The sequence below is a fragment of the Dermacentor variabilis genome, chromosome 6, assembly GCF_050947875.1.
Source record: "Dermacentor variabilis isolate Ectoservices chromosome 6, ASM5094787v1, whole genome shotgun sequence".
Lineage (NCBI taxonomy): Eukaryota > Metazoa > Arthropoda > Arachnida > Ixodida > Ixodidae > Dermacentor > Dermacentor variabilis.
In genome coordinates, this window is record NC_134573.1 from 145105989 (window position 1) to 145127313 (window position 21325).

General features: G+C 51.3%; 1 protein-coding gene across 7 annotated transcripts in view; it reads right to left on the reverse strand.

The window, feature by feature from the left end:
• The window catches only part of LOC142585399 (uncharacterized), a 532153-nt gene that overhangs the window by 74597 nt on the left and 436231 nt on the right, over nucleotides 1–21325 (reverse strand). For all 7 annotated transcript variants that reach the window (XM_075696134.1, XM_075696131.1, XM_075696132.1 and 4 more), the window contains one exon: nucleotides 10665–11740. In XM_075696134.1, the coding sequence (XP_075552249.1) occupies nucleotides 10665–11740 (1076 nt within the window). The remainder of the gene's footprint in view (nucleotides 1–10664; nucleotides 11741–21325) is intronic.

Below are 21325 nucleotides of genomic sequence, written 5' to 3' on the forward strand. Positions count from 1 at the left end.
TCGAAAATACGCGCACGGGGAGCTGCATCTCCACTCGGTCATATGACGAATGCAGCGTTTCACTTCTTTCAGGACTGTAAACGATGCTCCAGCTTTTTTCACTACTCAGTTAGTTTTTCTTTTTTTTTTTTTTGCGCTCGCCTACCTACATATTCTGCTGATCACTCCAGAAAGAGAGAGAGAAAGTGAAACAAGATGGGAAATAAGGGTGCGCAGGTTTACCGGAAGGGCTTCCGGTTGGCTACCCTGCACCGAGGGAAGGGTAAGGGTAGAAGGAATGAGGGAAGGGATCAACGATGCTCCTTTCAGTCACATGATAGAAAGCATCGATTCCCTGACGCATCGCGAAACCTACAACCGCGTTTCCGCCCACTCACAAATTCGCCTACTCATCACTCCCCCTGTAGGCTCAGCTGCTCACTCATTCCTCTGCGCACTGCTAGCCCACTCATATGCAAGGACCTCGATTCCCTGACCCCTCGTAAGACCTTGCACACAACCGTTTCCACCCTTTCGTTGGCCTCTCTATCTGCCTAACTTATTCACCCACCCACTCGCCTACTCAGTCACTCCACTGCCCGCTTACTTACACAGTCGAACTCGCCTTTATAACGAAGCGCTTGGGACCTGCGAAATCCTTCGTTATATAGAGGTAACTTCGTTGTAAAGACGGCGAACTGTACCGCTTGCAATAAAGCAGGCTAAGCATGTGAGGGGAAAACAATCTGCATGAATTCAAAAGATACTTAGTGAATTAAGTAGCTATAACTTTCTGCTGCACACTCCATTTGCCGGAATGTGCGACTACAGCCGACGCTACGGCAACGAAGTTCGCGACATGTTCAGCGGCGAAATGCGGTGGGTGAAGCAACGCACAGTTGCATAGCTGTCGAATGCCGCTTATTGCCTCCAACATGAAAATTCTTGGTTAGTCTAGACACGACAGGCTCATCAACACTGCTGCCTTCGTCGACCTTCGCCTCCCTCCCGTCTTTGATAGCCTCCACGATGTCGTAATTCATTCCATTGGTTGAAAGTAGAGGAGGGGGGGGGGGGGCTATCTTAGCTACTGCGGTGTCCGGACCTTTCCACACGGTGACACAAGCTTCTTGCGCGCACCGCCGCTTTGTGGCGTCTACGGAGGGATGTGGTGGCGTCGTTATATTTGCATTCGTTGCAAAGGAACAAAGCCTGTATTCCTTCGTTGTACAGGCCGATTCGTTGTAGTGGACTTTTCTGTAGAGGCGCTTACAATACACATGCCACGTAAGAATTCGGCAGGGGTCAAACGAAATAAGTCGCTATACAAGTCATCTTGGCTGTAGAAGCGTTCGACTGCGCTCGCTCGCTCGCTCACTCACTCACTCACTCACTCACTCACTCACTCACTCGCTCACTCGCTCACTCGCTCACTCACTCACTCACTCACTCACTCACTCACTCACTCACTCACTCACTCACTCGTACGCGATGACAGTGATTCCCCGTCGCCTCGCAAGACCTTACGCAACCGTTACCCAGTCGGAAATTCCACAACATTCTCGAGCACAAAGCCCAGACATCGTTCGGAAAAAAAAAAAAAAAAAAAGAAACACGGTCTTCTTCTTTACCTCGTGAAAACTAAAGCATGCCTACTTCGCCAGATGCGGTCAGCTGCATGGGCAGCGTGAACGAGCCCTCAACGAGCCCCGGGGCGTGAACCAGACCCACGCGTTCGAGGGACGTCCGTCGCAGGAACGCCTTGCCTCAGAACACACGCGCCGTTTGCAACCACGTACACGGAGTCACCAAACTGTGGCGTCGAGCGACAACGTAGACCGGTCAAGTCTCGGGCTCTCGCAGGAGAGGAAGAACCAACACTCGATCTCTTAGCGTAGCATTCTTTTAATTATCTCCTTCGGAACGCTAGCCCGTGACGGAGCGTGCCAGCCGCTCGAGCCTCGTGTAGACGCGAGCGTCTACGTCATCTCTCGTACGACGCCGATGCTGCTGCCGCTACAGAGCGCACGCGACCGCGGCCACACGATACCGGAGAGCGACACCAGAGTCGTCGTCGTCGCTTGCGTAACCTTGTCCGGCACAAGAGCCACGCCGCCTTGAGGCATTGTGCGCGCGCGTTGGAACGGCTCGCCGCCGCTGCCTTTTGCCCTTGTCGCTGCGCGAGATCCTTTCGTTCCTTTTCTGTATAGTACACGTCTTTCCATCGTCGCTCGCGGTTGTGTGTGTGTGTATACACGAGCACCATTAGGGCGGCTTTTGTGTGTGGTGTCGGCGCGACAAATGTTTGCCCGGATGCTGGAGAGCCCCAGCAAGGCGGCGCGGTTCCGCCCAATTTGAGCCGAAGCCAGGGAGGCCTTCCTTCCCAGCACGAAAAGAATGGCGTCCCGTGTGCGGCTGCCATATACGCGTATACACACACCCACCCCGTCCCAAAACACGCGGCAGCTAAAGAAAAAAAAAAAAAAAAGGCCTCCGTAAGTGCGTTCTTCCCTCGCTCGTGACTCGCCGCTGCGATAGCTCGCGTCTTTCTTTCGGTGTCTTGAGGATGCGTTCGAGAAACCGCAGAGAAACGCGTTGGTCGCGCTGCGACGCGCCTAACATGAATGGGAACAAAAAGCACGGAATTAGCGCTCCCGGAGTTAGGACCCCCCCCCCCTCTCTGTCTACACACACACACACACACACACACACACACACACACACACACACACACACACACACACACACACACACACACACACACACACACACACACACACACACACACACACACACACACACACACACACACACACACACACACACACCGTTGACGTTGACGATGTAGAAAAGTAAAAAATCGAATTGGAATAGAATCGTTGCATTAACTAGGCCTGGCGGTCTTATTGTTTTTCCTCTCGAAGGTACAGTGTTGGTAAACGTACGATCGACAAACATCGACGCCGCGCCGACTTCGACACCGTAAGAAAACTGGGATTGCTGGGTCCGAATTGACAAGTCTTTTCTTTCGTGAGCACACTTTGCGATTGCCCGGTCGGCTTACGATAGACGCGCAGCGTCGCGATTAGCTAGAACTTTCTCCTACGAACAGGTGCAACGGCTTTTTTTACGAATGCGAGGGACTGTATATACCAGGGTACACAAGCGCTGTTGCATTCTGCCTTCCATCATAATGAGGCCGCCGATGCGGGAAATGGCACCCACCGTATCTTGGACACTGCCAGTACGTTTCGTACACTTATAGTATTTGTCAATAGTTTAGTAGGCACCGATACGGTCATCGAGTCTGTCTCGCCGGTACGCGTATACATACCAAGACGCCTGAAACATTTTTTGGTGCTTCGAGGGAGGGCATAGGAGAAGCGAGTCAGGGCGGCGTTGGCTAGTTCCTAGCAGCCTTAAAGGAGGAGGAGGAGGAGCAGGAGGAGGAGGAGGAGGGGGACGACGACGACGACGAAAGAGAGAAAGCAGGGATGTTAACCAGAAATGCATATGGTTGGCTACCCTACTCTCTGGGGGACGCGAAAGTGGGAATAGAAAGATAAGATAGAGAGAAGGAAGGGTAGGGGCTGTGGAGACAAAGGTGCTTCCACAGCGTTGTGAGCCAGCAGCCTTAAAGAAACCGACATCTTCTACGTTTTAACCAGCTCATGCGCTGCCAAGATAAGAGAGAGAGAGAGCGAGAGAGAGGGTAATTGGTTTTGCGAAGGAACGCACCGCGCCTGTTGGAATTCCCCCTCACCCCCTTTTCTTTTACACTAGTACAATCGGCCACGACAGCTTACGGGACACGAGACTAATTGCGGAAAAGCCGAGAAGCCACGAAACCTCGGAACAGAGCCCCGTATTCAACGTTTCAATCTGTTATAGTTTTTATACAAACCCGCACAATAACATCTATTAAATTACAAGCGCCGCGCATAAACAGAGCAGCATTTCACACTCGTCGCGGCAACCCGCGTGTCCCGCGAACTTTTCAGGCCGACTGCACGTACACGCGCCTCAAGCACAGGAGTCTCGCCGCAAACTTTTCGACGTTGCGCATAAAACATCGCCGGCAGGCCTGTGTGCGTTTCACTGGAAAGCGCCGCGCACTTCAGCACATACCGCATACCTTATGCGCGCGATTCGGCCGAAATTAATGGGTGTAATAAAACGGTCGCTTCGAATTTCGCAAGTCCTTTCTTCGTACACTGTCCCAAGCCAAGACGCGCACGCTCCTTTCACGCCGCACGCTACACAGCAGCTCAGGCTCTCGCAATCGCTGCGATCGCGACGACGGCGGACGCGGGCGAAATTATTTAACGCGGCATCGCGATGCAATGCGCGCTTTGCTCTCGCTAGCTCTCGCAAGCCGCTCCCGGCCCTCGCTCCGACAGGCGCTTTCTCTCTCTCTCTCTCTTTCTCTCTCTCTATCTCTCTCTCTCCGCGCACAAGATGGCCGAACGTACTACCGAAGCAACGCGGATGCAATAGCCGCGCTTATCTCGTCGCCGCCGGGCCTTATCGTCGAGTCGCTAAAAATGGCACGGCTGCTGCTGCTGCTGCTGCTTGGCGCAAGACTAGCAAGAAGCAGCGCGCGGCATTATTCGAGCCGTGTTTAAGAAAAAGGAAGAGAAAAGTAAAGGAAAGGAAGAGGGAGAGATATGAGAAGTGAGTTGGGCTATACACCTATACACACCCAGCCACCTCACAAACACACACACAAGCACGCAATTTGCTCAATAAAGACGGGCAGCGAAGTGGTAGAGAGATAGAGTCGAGAAAATGGATGGGGCTTGGGGCCGATAGGTTTCTACGGCCTATATATCTGAAGGAAATACAATGTACGCAGGGGATGCTATATACAAGGGGAGAGAGAGAAAGATAGAGAGTTTTCTTTTTTTAGCTCGTCCCAAATTAGTTTTGTTTTTGACTTTGATTGCTGTTTTTTTTTTTTTTTGCGAACGGGCACGATTTTATTTTGTACAGATACTCCAATCCCCAAAGGGATTTTAGCAAGGTGGAATGGCGACAGGCGAGGAATTTCACGTGATTTCGGCTTTCTCACGTGGTTTAGGACAGAACTAAACGAAAATAACAAAAAAAAAAGAGGAAGAAAAATGTGGACAAAGCGTCTTTGGCACGCGAATAATTCCGTAAGGAGGAACAAACCTCTGAACAAACGGGGTCACTAAATATGACGTACCGTAGCCGAGTGCAGGAAACTTAGCTTGAATTACTTTAGCAACCGCATAACAGACTGACCGAAACTTCTCCACGGGGAGGCGATCGCCCGTCCTTGCTGTTACTAGCAAACACAGTTTCTAGGAGAATACGTATACGTCGACCCATAAATACTTCGTTTAGCGCAAAACAACGGACACAAGAAAAGGCGACAGGTGAAGGCGCTTGTCCTGTCTTGTCCTGTCGCCTTGTCCTGTCGCCTTTTCTTGTGTCCGTTGTTTTGCGCTAAACGAAGTATTTATGGATCCGCACCAACTAGCCCGCCAACACATTGTGCTGAACGTATACGTCGCCTTGACTTGCGCATGCCCTAAGTCACGCACGAACGGCATATATCCAAACATACCAGTACATTCACATGTCGCCTGATAGTCAGCTGGAATAGGATGCATTTCTAGGTTTCACGAAATAGTCTCTCTCTCTCTCTCAGGACCGTTGGTGCCTGTAATCGGTACCGCCGCCGGGAGGCGAGCCACCGAGGGAACAACCCCGTTGCTTCTCCATAACGAATACAATGAATTGGTAGACTTCTGGAGTCGCGACGGTGGTTAAAAAATAAAAAAAAAACTAAATTTGAAAAAGTCTAACGCTTCCCCTACTTCCCTCACACGAGCGGTGACGCGCTAGAGTGCCGTGCGCAGTGACTCCGCCCGATTCTCAACCCCAACTCGCTCAGAACGACATTGTCATTAATCGACGTCAACATGTAGGTTGGAACGCCATCCAATTAAAGAAAAATAAAGATACAGAGAAACAGAAAAAAAAAATACGCCTCCTTAGAGCAGACTGTGCCCGAACCCCAATTACACTACTCAGGCAAGAAGAAGAAAGCAAAAAAAAAAAAAAAAGAAATACCGACGAGAACTACACGTACGAACACGCGTCGCAAGCACAAAAATAACGCAGGATATTTTGAGGAAGGCGGAGCCACGAGGCTATTTTAACAGCAGCTGACTTAGGGATGCCTCAAGCAGCATTTCCTAGAAGACGTTGCCTCAGGTTGGAGCTAATTTTTCGACAGAAAAAAGATCTGCCTTCGTCGAGACAAACGCTCAACCCTTGCTGCACTGACGAAGGCGAGTTCCCCATTGCCGAAACGTTGCCTCCAGCCCGAGACGCTCCTTGTCCGACCACTGTCGAACCTCACAAATACAGTGTCAGGTTCGACAGTGCTCTTCGCGTATGTAAATATGTGGGGCAGCCAAACTTGAATTTAAAACCTGCCAACGAAAAGGACAACGCGGCCCTGCGACTCTAAGAGAATCAAGCGAGCCGAGGATGAGATACGACAGTGAGGACGGGCCAGCACCTTCAAAACAAGTTTCACACGCTCGACGCGTCACCACAGGCCATTTCTCTCTCTCTATCACTCTCGTCGTTTTCGCAAAGGAGGCGGCGAAAGAAAAGAAAGGGGGTGAAAAGAAGGAAACGAAAAAAGAGCTTACATCTATACTCCCACTCGCCAAATCCGTGCAGTGCAGCCAAGGCTATATAGGCCACGTCAGCCAACCAAGGTAAAGAGAAACGGAAGGGGCTGCTGCACTGTCCGCCTCAAATCGCCCTCCGAGCTACGCCGATTGAACGGAAGTTCCACGGAAGGACTAGTAGCATCGCCCGCATCGGGCGATACATATCCTTTCTTTTTCTCACGAACACGCAGCGGGCTCTCGTTCCTTTCCTTGATTCTAAATTTTAACGACCCGATATCAAAGCAGATTTTGGTACTTCTAAGTGATACACCGATTACTTCTCGTCGATAAGCGAGCTTACCACTCGTCGCATGGCAAACGAAATGAAATCACAAGGAGCACCGAAAAAACCCCGAACAAAGTCAGATAGCACGGACAACACGTACAAAGTTCGTTTCGGAAGGCGAATCCGGGAAGCCGCAAAAGACAGTACACGAAGACGTCACCCCACCTAACATGACTATATACGCAAGTACAGTTTCACAAATAAATAAAAGTGTACTTGAAATTGTTTGAGAAGAACGTATCTTTTTTTTTTTCTTTTTTTCTGATTGGCCGACACGCGCCCCATAGCGTTCACCGCACAGCACCGAATTAGTGAGGCGAAGCGCGAGAGAAAATAACGGCGAGGCCGTTCGTTACACGTACGACGAGCGTCGAGACGGTATATAGACCGCTGTGCCAAGGAGCACGTATCGACGCGGGTGCTATATGGTTCATCCACACACGACGGGGCTGGCCGGCCTACGTGTCCCGCTTCGCCGAGGCGCCGTGTGAACGAGGTGGTGGCCACGGGGGAAGAAGAAGAAAACAAAAAAAAAACGGCACGACTTCTCGCCAAGTCGGGAAAGGGGGTCGGAAAGAGCGCACATAGCGGCGCGAGCTGTATAGGCGTGTACACGCTTCAGAAAGCCACGCACGGTCGGTCTCCCCTTCAATACACATCGTATCGTGCGTATATACGTGTGTACGAACAACCAGCCACCAGCTGGCCATGGCGCGCCTGTATACTCTCGCCTCGCTCGCTTCAAACGCCGTGGCCGTTGCGGCTATCACCGATTTCCCTCGCACCGCGGTTACACGCCCCTGCGAGAAGCAGCAGCGCGAGCGCGATCCACCAGCTGATGCGGGCCGCGCCGAGCCGGGGAATCGTGCGATCTGAATTGATGCGCGACGACCGCAGGCGAGGGGGAGGGGCGGGAGAATTCGGTCTTCGCGCGCGTATACGACGCAACGTGTCTGTCCTCAATGGAGGACCGGAAGGCCCGGGAAGAGCGATAGAAGTTTTATTGCGGAGAAAAAAAAGAAAGAAAAAACGTCGAGATTGTTGGCCTGAATCAGAGGTGATGTGATTCATGCGCGGCGTTGTTCGGGCAAGTTTCCCCGCAACTTAATCTTGATCGAAGTGCGCTGGAATGCTTGTCGACGACGGGGGACGATAGACTCGATCACGTCGGTAAAGATCGTATTCGGCGTGTGATGCGATTTGTTGTTGTGCGCGTTCCTTTTTCTCTTGCCATTCCTGCTTTCCTCTTCCCGATCTTTTTTCTTTTCTTGAGCTAAAACTTCTCTAAAATCGTAGGAAGGTGTCTATTGCTAAAACCACACGTAAGGAAAACTTGTTTTACTGTTATCGCTTATATATCCACAACCGTTCTACCCACGATCCTTACTTTTGTATCTCTGTGTAGAGGAAAGAAGTCATTACTAGATAATGTGTCGCTCGCGGAGACGGTTTTCATTGTCGCGCCACGCATGACGACACTGGAGCTACATTCTGCGTTTCGCTCGGCGTTCATAAAGGCGTAGCTCGGCAGTACATTCGACGATGCGAGCGGGAGCGGTCACGTCTGAGAGAACTCACTCAAGCCACTGTACGGTAAAATTCATCAAACTCAAACCTGCGCCCATCAGGAGTTACAAGCTCCACTACTGCACAACTTGCAGAAATCTCACGCTTGCTCGGTTACGGAGCCCCCGCGTTCGACACGCAGAGTCCTGAAATAGCGTGAGATTGCAAAACTAGACCCTATATAAGATGCCCAACTAGCTGCAACACAACTTAGGTATGTAAGCTTTCTAACGCGTGAATGTAACTTGCGTATTTGATTACGTCTCTTTTGTAACTTAGTGCCCATTACACCCTCTCTAGCATGCACAAGACACGTCACATCGAAAACCCCCACTGCAGCTGCATCCTTGATACAGGCTAGCCAATTCTCTCTGTCGTGGTCTTAATATACGTTTACATGAATAACAATAGCAACACCACAGACCACCACAACACCACCACACCACATGTTGTAATACTAGGGTACTGCGCCAAGACACACGGACAACAGAAGTAGAAAAAGGACAGGACTGCGTGCGTCCCCCCCCCCCCCCTGTTTATTCTCTCGGTCGCTCCTTCGTTGTTTCAAGTATAATGAATGATGAGCTGCGATCGATTCCTCTCGCGCTGGCCCAGTACGCGTAACACAATCGCACGTAAGGCCAACCGCTTCGTGCCACGAGAAACAAGAGGAATAAATTTCACGCGTCACAGAGCTCGCGAAAATAACAAAAGAAAGAAGCAAGAAAGTAAAACAGGGAGATGGACAGCACGGGGGGTTGTGGGCGGGGGGGGGGTGAAAACGAAAACGAAAAAGGGTGCACGCCAGGTCACGCACTGAAAACGAAGCAACCACATTCAGCAGCCCCCCACATAATCACGACAGGCGTGCACACACACACAGACACAAACAAGAACGGCGGGGCACTGCGAAGCCAAAGGAAGCAGGAACGTGGGTGGCGCGCGACTACGCATGGCGGGGGAGGAGGAAAACGCAGGAGAGTGAAAGCATATGGGCTTCTAGATGGCTTCATACGAACTTCTCCTTGACCTAGTTAGTGTTTACTAGGGGACACATGTACATACTCCTACGTACAGTGGGCCCCTGGGCCTTGCGTACGCAATTCGCTAGCGTCCTCTAGTTTCAAGCTTTCTGGTAAGGGCCGTATAGCCTTACCCGTGTCCTCTAGTTAAATGTCATTTTAGTCGTGTACCCTGTTTACAAGTGTCAACGTTTAGCGACTGCAGCTGCTGGCTATACGGTGTTTTCTAAGAGTATTTGTATTTCGTATAGTTGTACATTTATCTGTATTCATAGCGATTGTTCCTTCCTTCTCCTCTTCCACCCCGCCTTTTTTTTTTCTTTGTGACTGCTAGGGCACAAATAAGGAAATGTAGTGTGCGGTCACTCAGCGTGTATATTACGGGTCTGTACCCACTGACCGTTGCGGAGGCGATTCCGAAGCAATTGACTTTAGACTTCTTGAAGGTCACTATGCTCTCCTGAAGACTTGCCTTTTTGTCTGTCATAAAGTGCACATACTGTCTACAGATAAAAATCGTTACGAGCCTATCTTCTTTCTTACGCTGTGGCCCAGAGGCTTCTGAGCCAACTTCTGGCATGGAAACTGGTAAACATTAGTCGGCAGAACGTGCAATACCGTACCAGTGCAGAAGCTGCCCTTGGGCATCATACCTACGGGATTCGCGGAGAAAACGGCAGAGAGACCTGCTATAGGCTGCCTATGGGCAAACGACAGCGAAAGGACGAAAGCGAATGTCGCACGAAGACTGCTTTGCTACCTCAAAGTCCTTTTTGGTCTTCGTGGTCAATATACTTCAGGGCTTAACTAGAATTTGTGTCTAGGGAAATTTTAGGGAGATGCCTGCACGGATTCGGGAATTGCTATTCCACCAGAGGTATATAGCTTTGGATTCTCGCAAGCGGCCGCCAGTGTATAGGAATAGACGCGTAACTGTCAGAGGCGTTGGTGCACGCGCCACGCCCACAACGCAGCATCGCGGGCAGTAAGATGAATCGAGGCAGAGCCTCCGAGGCACGAAAAAAAAATAAAAAAATGACGAGAACGGGATGCGAGACCTTGTATCGAAAAAGGGTGGGCCCGACCGAGACTCACCCGTGGTGCTACTGCTCTCCATCCGAACGCTGCCCAGGGTCACCCTGCGGAAGGCGACCTCCTTGGCCCGCTCCAGACCGGTCAACTCGGGCGCCGTCGCCTTGCGCGCGGGCAGGGTCTGTCCTCGGCCGTCCTGGACGCTCGGAGGGCTGCTGTAGGTGACCGTGAGCGCGCTGCGGGACCGATCGCGGAACGCCGGCGACGCCGGCGCCGACAGCGACGGCGCCAGCGGAATCTTCGAGTCCGGCACCAGCAGCTGCTTCTGGGTCGGCGGCGACGGGCTGTCCTGCGGCATGGGCGACGGGGGCAGCTGGCGCTGCGGGCTCTGGCGCTTGGTGCGGGGGAAGGGCACGGGCGGCGGGGAGTCGTCGGCGGCCGTGGTCGAAGACGACAACGGCGGCTGCTGGTGGTGGTGAGGCAGCAGCCTGCCACCGACGCCGCCTTCGGCGGACGCGCTGTCGCTAGAAGACGACAGGGATGACCCCTGACGGGGAAGCTTGCGGATCGGGGTCCTCAGGGGACCCCGCAACGGCGCCCAGCGGACGCCCGTCGGGGGCGACGGGCAGGCGGTCGAAGACAAGGGCGGCGTGCCTTCGGACGTCGGCTTGCTGGTCGTGGCCGAGGACGCGGGGAAGGGCGTGGCCGACGAGTCGGCCGCGCTCGAGACGTCCGAGGACAGGCTGTCCTGGCCGACGGCGGACTGCGGGGAGTCCGGGCGAGGAGCGGAGGAGTAGCCGCCGGGGAGTCGCGCAAGCGGGGGGCGTTGCGCGTCAGGGGACGGCGTCGTCCTGGTCATGGGCGGCGTCGTCTTCGGGCCGCTGTGGTTGCCGAGGCCTCGGGCGCTCTGTTGTTGCGGTTGTTGGTGGGTCGCGGACGCAGGTGCGGCAGCGGCGGCACGGGAAGAGGTCGCGCGTTCGATAGCGGGTCGGCCTGCATGGTCGGGCCGCTGCTGCGCCGGCACGCATTGGAGAGCGCGGCCCAGCTCGTCTGCGACGGGGGGTCCGTTCAACTTGCGGCGCCGGCTAGACCTCCGGCAGAGGTCCTGCATCCATTGACCGGACGTGGCCTTGAGCTCCCTGCGCAAACGGTGGAAAGAGGCGATAGATGTATAGTCACGTTCAACGAAGAATATCTCGAACATCTGATAGATGCATCTATAAACAATGTTTTCGGATTATTTTTGCCCACTTCATCGGTTGTAATCTGGCTGTGTGTTTTATGCTATGCGACTTTTAGGAGCTTGGAACCTACAGGCATACTGGGTACAGCTTACTTCAGAGAATGCGTTAGAAGTTCGTGAAATACGTGCATGGAAGGTGTGATGCATAAGCGATTTCCTATAGGAGGAGGAGACAAAGGAGAGGAAAGACAGGGAGGTTAGCCAGTGTAAGTACCGGCTGGCTACCCTGTGCTGGGGAAAGGGGTAAAGGGAATAAAAGGAGAAAGAAGAAGAGGGAAAAAAAATGGAAAAAAAAGAGAAAATTCACACAGTAACGCGAAACTACGCGCTACAACGTTCAAAGACGGTCGCACAATTCGCAGTTTTTAAGGAACTGCGATTTCCTATAGGGATTGCTTTTACTCCGGCGGTACATGTAGCTTTTAAAATGAAAGCAGTTTAACCCGCAAATATAAAAATTTGACTATATTAACCAAATGAGTCAGACGATCGATTGTAATGCTAAACTTTCCGAAGCCCGAATACTTCGTAAGTGCAGTCTTGGCAAATTTGCAACAACAACAACAAAAAAAAAAACTGACGCTGATTATTTACGCTAAGTAATAAATTTCGGCGCGATATATTGCAAACAGGAAACTGAATTTGCGATGCCGAAGAGAGGTGGTACTGTCACGCCGAATTAAGCAGACGTCCACTATTGGCGTATGCTGCTTGCGTCTCAGCTGTCGTGCGCAAGCATCAGCGTGCGCCTTAAGTAGCAATCACCCTCGTCGACGTGTCCTATAACACTAACGATTTAAAACGGAAGCAACATTACCACGTCATAACTTGGTTTCGGATAAGAAAACTCTGGGAACGTTCGGTTTTATTTTAGGCGCACAGCGTAGGACCGCGGTGGGCGAATTCGCTTCAGTGAACAGGCCACACGCTCAAGCAGAGCGGTTCGAATCGAATCTCTTCGGAGATATGCTTCCTCGTTTACGTCACATGACGCCAGCCCTCTCTCGCTGCGAACCACGCGGAAGCCCTGCGCACTCGCTGGAGCACTGGCAACCCGCTGAAACGACACCCGTGCCAGCCGGGACTACGGACGAGATGTCAAGCGCCGTCGACTTGGCCTCGACTCGACTCGGCCTCGAGTCGACTTGGCCTCGAGTCGACTTGGCCTCGAGTCGACTTCAATCATTCTACCTGGACCTCACACTACTTTTCACCCTTCTTATTCTTCCCGAGAGAGGTAGGAATAAGCCTGGCACGACGCAAATAAAAAAAGAGTAATAATAATTTCACACGCGAGGCCGAATAGAACTAACGGGAGAGAGTCAAGTCCTGTGGTCGTAAAGAATTCTGCAACAGCTTCGTCGTATAAGCCAGAGAGAAGGAATCTAAGTTACGTGTTTATTACCGAGCACAATAGCGCAACCGTAACCTGATATGCATCACAACGCTCTCGCAGAAGTTACCTCGCGGCCGCCGCTTCGCTCGCACTTAATATGCGACAAACAAAACAATGATCGACTGCCCAACCGTATACGTGGCTGAATGGACTGCTCATCTGAAATGGCGCGCACGCACGCGAGTGAACTCAAATTACATATTACATAATTAGTTCTTCGCGGCCAATAAGCGATATATCCTCGTCCTTCGCCTCGCGGTGAGGATATGTTTTCATTTCGGAGCAACAGAAAAATAGCCTCCGTGCTCATACCCCTGGAGTCGCATTTGATTAGAAGCGTTGCTGTGAGTCGAAAACGTGAGGCGCATCTTAATAAGTACACGAAATAAGATAAGAGCTGTACACAGTGCTTTCTTTTTTTCTTTTCTGACAGCCAGGTCAACATGGGATCCGAGCTGTCAAAACAGTAATGAACGATCTGCCACACACACTAGCGTGTGCACGCGAATAATAACAAAAAACGAAAAACGAATCAAAAAGGGAAACAAAGGAGCCGCGCAACGGGTTTAATGCCCGCGAAACGATACAGACAAACAAGAATTTAAAAGAAAGGCAAACTGAAGCATCACAGAGGCGAGGTCGATGCTGGCATTATACCGAGCCCTGCGCAGATCATAATTCAAGAAAGCCAAAGACAAAGCGACACGCAACGTCTTAATCGTTCGATAGCCAAGCAACTGTCTGCGGTGGCCGCCGCACTGAACTGACGATGATTCATTCTGGGCCGACCTTTAACATTTGCACGCAGGCCAGAAAGTAAAAAGAAGAAAGAAAAGAACAGATTGCGCTGAGCTTTCTTTCGTATCCAGCCAGAACGTGTTTTCACAAGCGGGGTCATGTATAAGCCGGGGCCCTTGCCTGGCAACTCTCGGTTCAATTGCAAGGGCAATGCGCAGTACGTTTCACGTGACTCATCTCCCTCGCATTACGGTCTGCTGTTGCCGTCCCCGCGGTTCTGCCGAAACCTGGGTGCGTAGGCTTGCCCAGCGCTTTCGATCAGAATTGGGGGAGGGGAAGGGGCAAACGGCACAGGGCCGAACTGTCTGCTCGTAGGGGTGTGCGAACAGTAATTTTTTGGCACAAGAATCGAGTACGAATCGAATAGTACCAGAAGCGAATCGAATGTCGAAAACTTTTCGAATAGTTTTGGAATACTGAATAGCCGTTATCGCAGTAAATACAAACCGATGTTCACGTCCCAGTATTCTTAAGGTTAGCAGGTTTCTGTCGTTGCAGCGTATACGTTATGAAGCGTTGTTTACTAAACGCACAAATGGAGCTTTAGGAGCAAGCGAGTAGTTCCTTCGCATGCACGGGACTCTTGAGAGAGTGAGAATGATCCATGTACAGCGTTTGAAGTACGGCTACGTGAGTGACGTACCCTGCTCCACAACGCAAGTTATCGTGTTTCATGTCAATACTATGCCTGCGGGAGAGAACGCTTACAGTATTTCTGCTCTAATTTTATGCTTAGTTGGACGCAGTTGAAGTTTTCAAATATTCGAAGAATATTCATTCTCACTTACGAAGAATCGCTATTCGATTCGAAGACCGAATCGAATAGCACACTATGCGATTCGCTATTTGAACGTTGCGAACATTCGCACACCGCTACTATCTAGCTCCCCTCCACCTCCTTACTTTTTTCTTACAGGCAGCTTTTCTTGTTTAAACAGGTGTACCTCAGGCCTTTCTTTATAAGCAGGTATACAACCTTCCTAGAGAAAGCTTGTACCTCTATTTAATCTTTCCGTGAAAGGGCGTCTCCGACGGGAACGTCTGAAGCATTTGTGAAACGAAACGCTTCTGTGTAGGACTTTACTTGCGGTTTCATTCGAATCGTGACCCTAACATCAAAAAAGAATAGTTCTTGACGGCAGGTGAGGCTACTATCCCGGCTCATCCGGAAGTACCTGGCCGCTCTCGCACTTCGATTCCAACGGTCGAAATAAAACCATGTGGCAGCATGCGCCGCAGAGTCGTTTCACTGTTTTATATTCCGTTGGAGAAAATCATGAAGCGTGCACTGTGCGCCCGACTACTTCCATTCCTGTAAGCGGGCCAATCCTGTGCGCACGCCTTACGACGCGGTGACATTCCTGAAAGTGTGCGCGGCAGCATCCGGGTTTCCTTACATGAAGTTGGCACATCGGACTCCCAAGGACCCGCCACGTGGTGACTCAGCAGTGCAAGGTATCGGGTTGGAATCATGGACGCGGAGGATGAAGCGAGGAATGAAAAAAAGAAAAGCAAAGAAAGAAGCGCTCGTGCACCGTGCTTTTGTTCGCACTTGAAGAAACCCAGATGGTCTAAGATAATCCAGCGCGTATGCCACGCACATGCTGAAGAAGGGTACATCGTTCGCTCAGTCTACAAACGGCCGCAGATGGCGGATGTTAAGGAACGCCGCAACGTTTCTGCGACTTAGCTTGTCACAATTGTTGATCTACATTCTACAATACTGTTGATATCCAGCGGATACGCGCGGAGGTGTATATAGACAGATGTACTATATACACAGATATACCATTCTGACGTAAACGCTTGCTGGAACTCAAGATTTCGTCCGCGAAAGCGGCTATATATGGCCTTGTTGCCAAGTCACCGTCTGATTCGTTGTATCGCAGGCACAACGACACAAATGTAAATGGCACGCGAGACAACGCACAGTGACATAAGTGCCTTCTATGTTCGTGTCGTTGTGCCCATGCTGCAACAAATTAGAAGAACGCTCTTCTGCGTCAGTTTCATGGTATGCACGTGTTGTGGTGCACGGATCTGGCAACAAGGTGCAGAAACAAACATCGTTAACCGTAGACTTGCAGAACGGATTCTGTTAAGAAGGCCCGTAATAAACCATATGTAACCATAAGTCCACAGGCTGTATTTAGACATATTTTTTTGGACTACAATAGAACATCCACAGAAATTCTATGGACTATCCTATTCTTCTCGAAGGTTACACAGCTAGCATTATAGGCAGGGTTCAGCATTAATGCAAGGCGCCGAAAAAGAACGGCGCTGGTCGAAGCACGCAGCATGCAGGCCATATGCAAAGTAGAGCCGGGGCACGCGGTTCGATGCAAGCGAACCTTCGGTCTGGCTTACAAACTCTTCAATACCTCTTTATGCAGCTTATGTACTATAAATACACAATACCAATTCAATTCGAACAAAGAATAATAGTACCCCTTACAAATGAAGAGTTATGGCACGTTATTTCTACGTGTTCTCATCCTTGAGAGCTCTGAAGCGGAGAGAAAAAAGAAAATTCTTCCAAGCCTGTTAACAACGGATAGTCTCGAAATATTTTAAAATACCTTTTTTGTCGTAACAACAGTGGACTCGGTAGTACCGATCGCCCTCTAGAACGCTGTATAACGTATACCCTTCCCAACGACAGACTTTCTTGCGAGAACTACTAGACGGAGGAACTCCGGTATTCTAGTAAAACACGTTGTTGGGCTAGTTGGTGTATTGCATTAAGAAAAAGAAAAACAGCCAAAAAAAGACGCACGCGGGAAACATGCAACAAAACAGGAAAGAGGCTGGTTTTTTTCCCCCCCCTTATGTTTACAAAAAAGATCGCATGAAGTTAATTTCCTGTCTCTAACCTACGAGTCATTGCAACATGCTTCTTTTTTACAAATAAGAAGGGCCTCTTTCCTGTCTTGTATGTTTCCTGTGTGCGTCATTATGTTGTTTTTGTTTTTTTTTTTTTGCTTAGAGGAACTCTGGTGGTGCGATCGTTCTGCTGGAGAATGATGAACTCGTCTAATTTTCGTGTCTATGACTTCAGACGTTCTTGTGGCATCGTTTGTTACGTCTTCTATCGTTCTAAAGTTCCAATCAATCGCAGTTTTCTAAATACCGCAATAGGCAGTGCGGCTCTATATTCTCCCACACGCGTAAAAGTTGCGAATTGTCGCAAAGCCCATAACGCAATACTTCGTCGAAGACTATCGACTTGATAAAGTCGCGCAGCCGCATCAAGCAAGAAGGACGAAAGTTTATGCAAATCCATGCACTATATCAGTCATTCCCGTGGCTGCTGAACCGGCGTAACCAGCAGCTTACGCAGGATTCGTTACAACTTTTTTCTACGAAACCCTACGCTCCCAATCAGGCGCCTTAGATAAGGGGACAGCTCGACGCATCTTTATGCACCAATGCAAAAAGCGCGAGGCAATTGCGCCAAACCGCGCCAGGCAGGCTTGCACAAGCATCAGAGAAGGCACCTAGCACGTTGCACAGGAGTCAGTGGGGTTGTCCTCGCGTCTTATTACACATTCACGGTACAGCGACGAAAGAAAAAGAAGAAGAAAAAAGAAGAAAGCAGGCATCGCGAGCTGCATCGATCGCGGTGCAATGCGTGCCCGTCCCGTATCTCTCTGCGGAGTGACCAGGATGTTGCCTTGGAAGGCCGCCAAGCGAGCCTGCAGGAGTGGATCGAACCAAAAAAAAAAATCGGCAGCAGAAGTGTGGCATCGAATACACTTCTGCTTCGGCCGCAGAGAAGACACTTCTGCTTCGGCCACAGTGAGCGCGCGGCCGCGGAGAGCGATGACTCATACAACAGAGGGCGAGAGTATATCACCAGACCTCGCGCGCCAGACGACGCCGTGGCGGTCGCCTTGACCGGATAATGGGCGACCTGTGCGCTAGGGGAGACACTTGTCTGCATAGTGTGTGTGTACACGTTCCAGAGTCTCTTTCCTCGCCGCCCCGAGAGGAGATGACAAGTGCCGATAACGTGTCGATGTCGGGAAACGGTGCACCCCTATACGTCTCCACGCGCAACGTGTCGCAGAAGGAAGGAGCTGCGCGACTTCGTTAACTTCTCGCCTGCATAAGTGGCGAAGCCTAATGGGCCTGTATACGTGCCTCAGCGGGAAGCCGCGAACGCGGTCGCGAGAAAAAAAAAAGTTAGACGGCCGGACAAGACGTACGCGCACGGGGGGAGCATGCATACGCGTATAGACAAGCAAATGACAGCAAGGACAGAAAGGTGACGAAAAAAAGATGAAAGAAACAAAAATGGATATGCTGCAACCGCTGGCATACATTGATACACTTTCAGTTTAGTCAGCGCTCGACGCGCGTATGTCCCATATACACCGGTTATGTTTATGTCGTTTTTGCGCGGTAATCGGCGTGACCGCGAGCCTTACACTCTCGAAGCTGTCCGAATGCAATGCGGGGCACGGAGAAACGACTAAACACGAGAGCGCGAAATCTGTGGTCTATACTGGAGTGCATAGAATGAATAGGTTCGTTTACATAAACCCGACCCGAGCGGCTCGAGTCAGAAGACGCGCTCGTTCAAGCTCGACCCGACTGCGCTTACGTATGCATATTGCCAAGAGGGGCTGCAGGTGAGCGTAACCTGGCGGCGAGCTCTCGAGAATGGAGTTTGTCTCGTCAAGTTTCTCCGCTACAGTGCGAAACTGTTTCCCGCCGAATAAATGCAAACGGAGTCACTTAACGGCATACTCCATCAGTCTTAATTGATTTAGCGCTGTTCTCTTGTGTGCCGATGAGCAGCAGGTGTGCTTCGTCGTCAAGCGGTGAACGGTAGCGGGTTGCAGCAAACTCAAAGCCCTTTCGCCCACGCGCCATCGCCGCTTTATGTAGGGGCTTCGGTAGCAACAGACAGGGTTTATTAAAACGCCTGACGATCGAGGGCCGGCAGTTTGCCTGCCTGGGCGTCTCTTGAGGTGCGTGGCCACAGGTCCATCAAACCACGGCCCTTTTAGGAATGCAAGACGTGAAAAGTTCCCTATGGGGTAACAAAAAGTGACCCTTTTTGGAAACGCAAGGTGTTGCAGGCAAGCACGCGGAAGGTCCTTCTTTTGCAGCTTCTCAAAAAAGAGCGCCCCCTTTCGTACCTCGCCATTTCGCGCACGACGACAAAAAGTCTTCGATGTCTCCCGTCACGTAACTTCACAGTGTAGGAGTTGTCGGACGATAGTTGTAGGGAGGGCCTTGACCCTTCGTCGGGACTTAGGCGAGCAGGATTTATGTACATTATTTACATTTTAACATGGGATACATTCACACAGTCTAGCGTGACTCCCAAATGGAGCCGGCAAGACGAAGCACACAGCTCACGAGTACATTGACGAGCACAGAGCAAGACGACGAGCACACTCTAGCCGCCGACAACAGCTGGTTATATCCACTTCGTGTTCCCTAGATCCCTAGGTGAGGCAAAACGTTCGACGCCATCGTAAACCAGCCGCCTCTCTGCGCGACGTTTTACAAACACACACACACAGGTTTCAGTGCCCCCTCCGCGGGCAGACGACCTTTGCAGCGCAGTCGTCGTGGTGTCCATTGTCCTGCGTCCCCGTAGCCAGGTGGTCACGCCCGACCCCAGCCGGCGCCTCTAAATTCCAGAGCTGCCGTCGTCCGCAGTTCTCCAAAGGAAGTTCACGGTTGGTTAGCGCAGTCCTCGCTGGTTCTCTGAAGGGCGCCCCCACCGCGGGTGGATCGAAACACGTGCAGCGGGCTGAAATAACTCGCACGTTGCCACCTCGGCAGGCCATTCTTAACAACAGTCACTTTAGGTGACCAGTTATTGAAGTCAGAGTCAGTGCAAGTCTACATCTTTTTAAGAACCCCTTTTCGTATTCTGTGGCCCGTGCTCCGCGGAACGCTTCTACGTCTGGCACTCGGTATATATTTGAGATGTAAACCAGTCAAAAGACGAAGAACAGAGGAGAGACGTGGCACCGATGCAGCAAATGGACTGACAACTGTGCTTTATTTAAGACCAGGCGAGGCCACGCTCGCCTGATTTTCCTTGGAGACAGGTTTTTTTTTTTTCCAATAAAGCACAGTTGTTAGTCCATCCGTAATTGTGTGTGCCACGTCTACGCCTATCCTCTGCTCTTCGCCTTTTGACTGGTTTACGTCTCGAGAATATGCACCGACTGACCCAGATCGCAACTCTTCGGTATATACGATGAGCCACGCACTAGGGCTGCCGAATGTAAATTCGCGCATTCCCTTTCGTGTACTGCGCATCCGACGAGGTCGAGAGGTGCAGGCACAAAACCGCGTGTGTGTGAAGCACCGTCCGCGACGCCGTGGTTACCGCGACTGCCGCCGCGGCCCATGGCCGCAGACTCACGCACGAGTGACTGCACGCAACAAAAGAGATGGGCGAGTAGCAACGGAGAGACCCACGTCCGTCATGCGCGTCCAGCGGTAACTCGATTACGGCAGCCGCTTCCTCTGGGACGACCGCCCGCGTGCGCGCCGCGGTGTGTCTCTGCAGCTGAAAGAGAACAAGCGGGCCGCACTATATCCGGTGACAAATTGCATTATCTCGCAGTGAGAGTGGGTCCTTAGGCCCGCAGTATGGTATATCTGGCTACGCTGCGAAGTCTCTGGGCCCTGTACGCTCGACGCCCGCGCCAGCTATTCTTGCAAGACCTTGCTCTTCGTTTCACCCATTTTTCGTCTTTCTTTCGTTCTTTCTTTCTTTTGGCTTAGCTGCGCAGAGAGAACCGGAAGATTCGTACGCAATAAAGCGGTTGCAAGCTCGTAACAAAGAACGACCCAATTTACGTGCTTCTCTCGCGAGAAACTCCCCCTTTGAGAACGACGTGGATTAACTCGTGCGCGCATTTTTGGGGATGATCGCTGTGCTCGGGGACATCATTCTAACTGAGAAATTTGACGCCGAATTTCAGTTAGTTCATGGCTGAGGATCAGAAAGGCTGCGCGAACGATGTCGGGAAAAAAAAAAAGAGAAGAAAGGAACACGGTGAGAGAATGTAGCGCTCGGTTTCGTGTTCATTGAGTTGTTCTTTTTCGCACTCGAGTGCTCGCGCGTGCAGTCACCCTGAAGCGCTCGCGCTGCCGGCCTTTAGAAATGAACGACGAAGCCGAAGACTTTCTAAACGAGTTGAATTCGGGATCGCCAGTCGATCGTCCAATTTGGAAGCGAACGCACGTAAGCGGCGATTTTCTCTCCCCCAAGATATTCCACTTGAACGACCACGTGTGCCGCGGTGG